General features: G+C 43.9%; 1 protein-coding gene across 1 annotated transcript; it reads left to right on the top strand.

Annotated features, from left to right (window-relative positions):
* The first annotated feature begins 4,560 nt into the window (after nt 1-4,560).
* NRSN1 (neurensin 1) lies at nt 4,561-6,492 on the top strand. Its single transcript, XM_010289770.1, has 2 exons — nt 4,561-4,755; nt 5,762-6,492. The coding sequence occupies exons 1-2, from the start codon at nt 4,567-4,569 to the stop codon at nt 6,158-6,160; spliced, it is 588 nt and encodes a 195-aa protein (XP_010288072.1). The 5' UTR covers nt 4,561-4,566; the 3' UTR covers nt 6,161-6,492.
* Nucleotides 6,493-7,546: the final 1,054 nt, after the last annotated feature.

Genomic DNA, 7,546 nt, shown 5'->3' with positions numbered 1-7,546 from the left:
GGCCCCGGGCCTGTGCCCCCCCGGAGTCTCCCCCCTCTGCACGGAAGAAGGCCCTGCTCGCTCCTCCGTGCACGGCCGGGGCGCGGGAGTCGCCCTGGAAAGCAGCTGGGCACCCCAGAGGTCCTCGGGGGAAGGGCGGCAGCTGCCCGGCCCGCTGCCCCAGCCCCGTGTGAGGGCAGGGTGCCGGGCGGGAGCCGTGTCCGTGTGCAAGGGCTCCCAACAACTGTGGTGGGACCGGGTCAAGCCAAGCACAGCTTGGCCCAGGCTCTGGCCTGGGCACCGGCATGACACGTAGCTGAGGCATGAAAAAGGCCATCTTGGAGACAGCTGTCAAAGACAGGTTATTTATTCTGGTATACACTCTTCACAGGGGTCTTGCGTTCTGTAGGTAAAGATCAGAAGCACAGTCCTCTGACCAGAAGGGCCACAGTGTGTAGGTCTGGAGAAGGGAGAGGGGAACTTCACCTGTGCAAACCCATCGGCGTTTGCGCCTTGTATTTGGTGGCTGCGTGGTGTTGCAGAGCAATGGCGCATCCTTATTTTCTTTGTCCTGCCCTTCAAATACCAGTGCTTTATGGTTTGTTTTTTTAAAAAATGTGTCCAGCCCTTCAATAAGAAAGCTAAGTAGCTGGAAAACATACTGGGTAATTTTTCTTGGAGCATGCTCATCTGTTAATCTGCCTGTTCACCAATCCAGTCACATCTCCCCAGATCAGTGGAGAATAGTAAAGCTCAAAGTAAACAGGACAGCTTTTGCCATGGAAACAAAAGTTGCTAGGGGATAGATTGCTACTACATAGTGGTGTGCTCTGAAGCTGTGATCATACATCCCACATGTTCCTAGGCACCTCGAGTTTAAGCACTGAGAAACTTTTAATGATAAAACCACTTCGTGCGACCTGGATGCACGTTCTCAGATGGTGCGTAATGCAGACCTGGGCAACAGTGACTCTTTTTAGCGAAAGTTTCCCAACATTTCAGCGTTTAGTTTCTCAGCCATGAAGGTGAGACATGCAAATACACATCAACACTCAAGAGATCATAGCTGCTGCAGTATTTATTCTTTCGATGTAAATTGATGCTGTGACACATGTTTCCTTCTTATTTGTGGAGAACTGTTTTCTCCCACCATACTCTGTTTCAGTTCCTCTGCCCCATCTGTAAGTAGCAAGAACAACATTATGTTTACATTGCAGCTGAGAAGAGAGGCCATTTTAAGCCGAATTACCAGACAATGTTCAGTAGGACTAATAATATGCAGTGCTTGAAAATGCTGGCAGTTTTGGGTTTTTTTCCCTTCCATTTTAAAAGGTCATACTACTTGATGCTATCACAACTCTTTCAAGCAAAAGATCATTCTTTTGTATCCTAGTCCACCTCCCAAGCTTTTATTTATCATTTTGTTCATACGCCTGACCAAAACCACCTATTAGCATTTTAGATTGGTAAAGAAAAATAATGTATGTAAAGAAAAAGTATATGTAATATAAGTGATTCTAGGCTGTGTGGTTCTTATAGGCAATTCTTCATCAAGCTGTTAGAAACACCACATCCTCCTTTCTCTCTCTTGACCAAACCTATGGAGAGTGCAGTGAATGCAAGATAGTGTTTACACAGCTTTCTGTCATATTACATTGAGTTTTCTTAGATTAATTGCAATAACTACAGTTGGTGGTTCAGACTCACCTGCTTTCTGAATTCTGGAGAAACCGAATAAAGTCTAAAATTGTCTCCTGGTGGCAGCCAGAGTAATGCAGGTGAGCTTTGGCAGGACACATTACTGGGTCTTTTTAGGTCTGGTCCTTCCCTGCGTTGACCTTATGGAGTCACTTATATCTGGGGAAAATACCTCCCTTACTGCTCATGATGTGATGCTAAATATGCTTACCTGGATGACTTAAGTTGGCAAGGAGTTAAGCATAATTTATTTAAGGAAGTAGGGTTGATGTGCAAATAAAGACCTAAGTAAGGACCTGAGAGAATGGGTCTCTGCAGAGCTTTGGTTCACCTCTTTACTTTCTTTTCTTTCTAATGTGGGAGATGGAATGCTGGCTTACTCATAACCAAAAGACATGTTGAGGGATACAGACATAAACTGTTCTTATCCTGGAGGTCATGTGACCCTGTGTGTGAGAGCTGGGGCACCTATGGTAACCTACACCATTGCTTCATCCTCTCCTTTCACCCTAAGGTATATTTAGGAGGTGGGCAGAACTCTGTTTTTATGAGAACTCCTCAGTGCTTGTCCTGTGGAAGATGGCAGCTAGCTATTGAAGAAATGGTGGCAGTGAGAAAAGAGGACTTCTTTTCCTCTCTTTTCAGGTAGGGAATATACAACAGAAGGAGAGACTCCCAAGGGAAACAAAAAGAACTCTTTTGCAAAAGAGTAAATAGGCTCCAAAAGTAGACTAACTTTCAGCTTGCACCAGAGTTCAGATTATATACTTATATCCATATCACTATTCCTTTTTTTTTTTTGTACCTCAAAAAGTAATAGTGTTCAAAAGCTCATAGTATTGTAAAAGAACACAGCACATTAATTTTTTTCAATATATTAGTTGTGGGAAGCATCAGTATTAGCGACATACAACTTGACACAGGGTGGCCCAGGTGCCAGGCTCTCCCTGCTCACCTGGTGAGCAGCTGGCGCTGCCCAGGAGTTTCCGGCTGTCTCAAGGTCTCTGTCCACCCCGCCTTGTTTCACCGCCTTGCCTGGGAAGGGCAGCACCTTGAGCACACTCCGAAGGGCACTGACGCTGCACCATCTGCAGACAGCAAGCCCATCCACAGAGTCAGAGGACATTTCTTTAATTTGCCGACACCTTATGGTGGCTGAAGTGGAAAAGGGAAACCCACAGGGGGAGGCAAAGGCAGTTCTGGGTTCAGAGAAGGGGCTCCCGCCAGAAGCTGTGCCTGGCGCTATCCCTGCTGCTTTGCAAAGCTCTGCCACAGGACTTGTCCCCCCATCTCCTGGAGGGAGCTCTGGCCCTTGCTAGGGCCCCCAGCACCACACAGGCCTCCTCTTCCACTTGGTCGTGACTTTTGTGAGAGCCTTGAAGCCTCATCATGAGTTGCAAGAGAGAATTGCAATTATAAGATGTTGAGATCATGAAATTCCAAACAAAATACATACTAGATACACAAAATAAATAAAACCCAAGATTATCATTATTAGCAATAGAGAGTAGAAGGCAAAACCCTCTTTGTCCTTGACAACCCAGAAGGCAACCAGATTCCCAAAGGCTGGAAGATCATTGTCATACCAACAGTGATTTTGGAGCCAGCCAAGAGCTTCATTCAGGCTGTTGCCATTCCCCATCGATACTTTATGGCTTCTCCTTAGTTTAAATGCAGCAGTGTTTGTTTTTCTTGCACACTCAGGTATTTCATACCCAGCCAGATCACCTGTTCCTGACGGGCAAAGGGCTGTAGGGCTGCAAAATTGGGAGGTCCTAGCTGCTATGAGCAGGTCAAACTTTCCTTCCTTCCCTCCCTCTAAGTAAAATTGTAGCGATCAGATGAAGTGCTTGAAGCTGATATAAATTGAGCTGTGACATTCAGATGCAAATACTGATTAACAGTTCCCTTTGGACTAGGACTTTTTGAACTTCTTTAAAAGGAAGTCAGTCAGCTTAAGTAACATTGACCTGTTGCTCGAGTTTTTTTAGGGGCTAGAATTAATTTAATGAATTCAGTAGCATTGCATCTGTGCAAGCAAGTTCAGGCCTGGAACCTGCATAGTTAAATACAAATTTTGTGTGTTAGGAGGACTTCCATGAAATGGAGAGAGTAAGGAACATTGTTGGTAGTTTTCATAGCAGTCACAGTTCTGATTTTATTAAAGGCAACAGGAGCCTGGGCATTGACTTCTCCAAGGGAGCAGTGGTTTGCCACAAGTTTAGTATTTTCATCTCATTCCCTTTGGTGAGCAAATTGATGCTGTTACATCGTTCCATCATTTTTAATTATCAGTATTTAAGTACAGGATATATACAGTTTCAATCTGTCTAGGACTGACTTTGCCTCTGTTTCTCATGGCTATGAATGTTACATTAATGCTCAGTCCTACAGTTCAAAAGCTTGGGCAAAAACATGAAAAAAACATTACACAGCAGTTTGGAAAGTTCCTAAGGTTGCAAACTCTAGTCAACCGATAGAAGCAGAGTCTGCATGAGAGGTAACATGAGCTCTTGAGGGATGCTGGCTTTTGTTACCTGATCTATTCTGCCTTTTTCAATCATCTCCACAGAAACCCAGTAGCACAGTAGTGCGAAGGATGGGGAGCAGGCACCCTGCGTATGGGAGGGCATGTTCCCTGCAGCACCTTCAGGCTGTGCTGCGCTGAGGCACTGAGTGCCTTGGGCTCGCTTGAGCTGAGTCAGCGCACACAACTCTTCCAGGCTCATTTCTTAGTTTGGGGAAAAGAAAAGAAGTGTAGGAGAGGAAAGGTCTTTCCTGGGCTGCTTTTCTTCGTGTCACCTGGAGAGTTTGTAGCCAGCTTTGCTGTCTTGCCATATCAGTAATTAGATCTGCTTTGCATGAAACCTCTCATTGCAGGTAGGAAGGATGAGCTCCTATGCTGACGTCTGCGGGTCCAAGCATGCGCAGGGCAGCACCGAGGGAGGGTACCAACGCTACGGAGTTCGGTCCTACCTGCATCAGTTTTATGAGGACTGCACAGCTTCAATTTGGGAGTATGAGGATGATTTTCAGATGCAGAGATCGCCTAGCAGGTGGAGCTCTACATTCTGGAAGGTACTGCCCATTGCTGGAGAGAGAAACTCCCATTTTGAGATTTTTCACATGTAGCTAATGATATTAGGTATTCATCCAGAAAGGCATTCTGTTGCTTAGTTTTCACTGAGATGACTGATAACTGTCTGAAAACAGGGCACTCCCACCAAGATCCATCCGCTTTCAAGGGAGTCCTGGGATCTTTGGTTCCTCTCGTTTCTCTGTTGCAAGGAACCATGTCACCGAAACATCAAAGTCTTGTCTGGGAAACCCCACCCATAGCTTGACAGTGTAGTTCACCTCTGCTTTGCACTCACATTAGTCCTGCCGGATTATTGCGAATGGGACTGGTAGTTTAACAGCAGTAACTCTGGGACTGTGTGACCTAGGGATCAAGAAAACCACAAGATCTCCATTAAGGCCAGGGAACTCAACAGAACTGGAGAACAGCAGAGATTGGAAGGGGCCTGTGAGGCCATCTAATCCAACCCCTCTGCTCTGATGGTCGGGCCATCCTGTGTGAATCGGATTTTGCGCTTACACTTGAAATGTGCTAGAAATATTCCATGATCTGTTCATGGCAATGGTGACTTCCTTCTAATCCCTGCAAAGGAGTGACATTTCCTGGTGGATAGGACGCAGACAGCAGGTACTGAACTGTTGGTGCTGACCACTACCTAAAGCTAAAGAAACAGTAAGTCACACAGCACTGGGGTTAAACTGTGATCCTCTCTGTGATGGGGCCATTAGACATGAAATGCTATTTAGTCATATAGATGCGTATTCTATTGCTTCCAGAAATGTCAGTGCTGAATTATATAAATAGGAGTTGTAAAAAGACAGTTTCTCCATATATTCTAGTTGTAGTAGGGCCATATATGAACTAAAAGAAATATATCAGCCTTCTCCTAGAAGAGAGAACTGTACCTGCAAGACACTGTGAAAGCTAAGTGCCTCCTAGGACCACTTACCACCTAAAAACTGGAAAGCCATATTAATTGGGGTTTTTTGTTTGTTTGTTTTCCAGGTCGGACTCATCTCTGGGACGGCTTTTATGCTGATAGGTTTAACGGTTCTTGTAGTGGGTTTTCTTGTGCCACCAAAAATCGAAGCTCTTGGTAAAGATGATTTTGTTGTGGTGGATACCCGTGCCATTCAGTTTAATGGGTCCCTTGATATATGCAAGCTGGCAGGAGCGATCTTGTTTTGCATTGGAGGGTCCACCGTGGCAGCGTGTCTGCTGATGTCTGCTTTTGCTAAAAGTTACTCCAAAGAAGAAAGGTACCTCCAGCAAAGATTTAAAGAGAGAATAGCTGATATAAAAGCCCATGGAAACCCAGTCACAAAAGCGCCAGCACCAGGAGAATCAAAGATACCTGTCACTTTGTCCAAAGTTCAAAATGTCCAACCTTTATCTGAAACCTGACCCTTACGTTTTGTTTCTCACTTGTAGATCACTTTAGCTGGAAAGTATCAGCTGTTGTTGGCATATGTGCTAGTCAATTACAACATCGAGTGCTCTGCTGTACAAACACACAGCTGATGATGGGGAAGCTGCTCCAATACAAATTTAGGATTGGGAAAAGGGAAATTACGTGATTAGACCTGTGGCCAATATATTAAGTGTGTTCGAACATTTTAATCTGTGTTGAACCAATAAGTCCTTGCAACAACGACTGAGTGTTTAGCTTATCAGATTGCATCCCTGGAAAACATAGGGTACATTTATGACAGCTGTACCAGGAGCACCCTACATGCCACTGTTTAAAGTTTAGATGAGTTGGCTTTTTGTCTAATTTTCTTCTTGCCTTTAAAATACTGTTTAGTCTTACTGCCTGGTTCTGCTGTCAGAGAAGCCAAGATTCTGCCCTTGTAATTTGCACTTGTCCTCCTGTCACACGCTACAGTCTGTCTTACAGTAATACTGCACAGGTAAAACATACATGACAGTGAGTGCCCTTGATTTGATCCTGGCACACATCACTTCCCAGCAGTGTTACTTTCTGGAAAAGGCAGGTTATACTTGACCCTACATTACAATTAACCTGTGCAAAACTGCCACTTTTGTCTTAGTCATTGCCATATTAACAAAAAAGAAATTACAAAATAAAGATAAAGAATTCATATGGGAGGAGGAATGCCATATTTGTGTTATCTTTTGGTTTGATACCATTTCTTTCATTATATTATGTTATGTTTGAAGCATATACAAATACTTCAGTTCTGGGTGGGTATGGATTAGTAAATGTGGTTTAATATGCCCAGGCCCCATATTCTGTCAAGTACATTAATGCTATGTTAGATGACCCTTAACATAGTTGTCTAAAGACATTTTGAAATGCCGTTTATATTTTTATAGAGGATAGAAAAAGTTATGCTTAACCAGATACATTTGTGTAAATGCTTACCTGAAGACTTGTCCGTTCATGGAAGACCGTTAATTATTTTCCCACCCAGGGCAATTATCTCGCTGTCTTAATCTATGGATTTAAACTAAACTGTATAAAGAAAGATGTGACATTTGTACTCTCTGACAATATGTGCCACCTTATAGTTCTGTCTATTTTTTGAATGGATTGAATAAAATTCTAGGCGTGAGCCAACCATGGATTTTGTGAAAAGTCTCTTTCTAGTCAAACAGGTTTCTCTATAAATTTAATATTTCAGTGGAGAAATCAGCAGCTGAAACTCACCAGTCTATTAACACAGTCTGTGTTTTCAGCCTTCATAGGCGACGAAGTCACTTTGGTGCTGAATCAAAAAGATTCCAGCACATTAACGACAGGTATGCGGTTAACAGCTGTGCTCTTTC

The sequence above is a fragment of the Phaethon lepturus genome, unplaced genomic scaffold (assembly GCF_000687285.1).
Source record: "Phaethon lepturus isolate BGI_N335 unplaced genomic scaffold, ASM68728v1 scaffold50226, whole genome shotgun sequence".
Taxonomy (NCBI): domain Eukaryota; kingdom Metazoa; phylum Chordata; class Aves; order Phaethontiformes; family Phaethontidae; genus Phaethon; species Phaethon lepturus.
Note: the sequence above shows the minus strand (reverse complement) of the source record. Positions and strands in the feature narration are given on the sequence as shown.

Excerpts from the sequence above, each read along its gene's own strand:
- NRSN1 (XM_010289770.1), top strand. The coding sequence starts at position 4,567 with ATGAGCTCCTATGCTGACGTCTGCGGGTCCAAGCATGCGCAGGGCAGC. Across the intron at positions 4,756-5,761 it reads GGAGCTCTACATTCTGGAAG|GTCGGACTCATCTCTGGGAC; the intron begins GTACTGCCCATT and ends TTTGTTTTCCAG.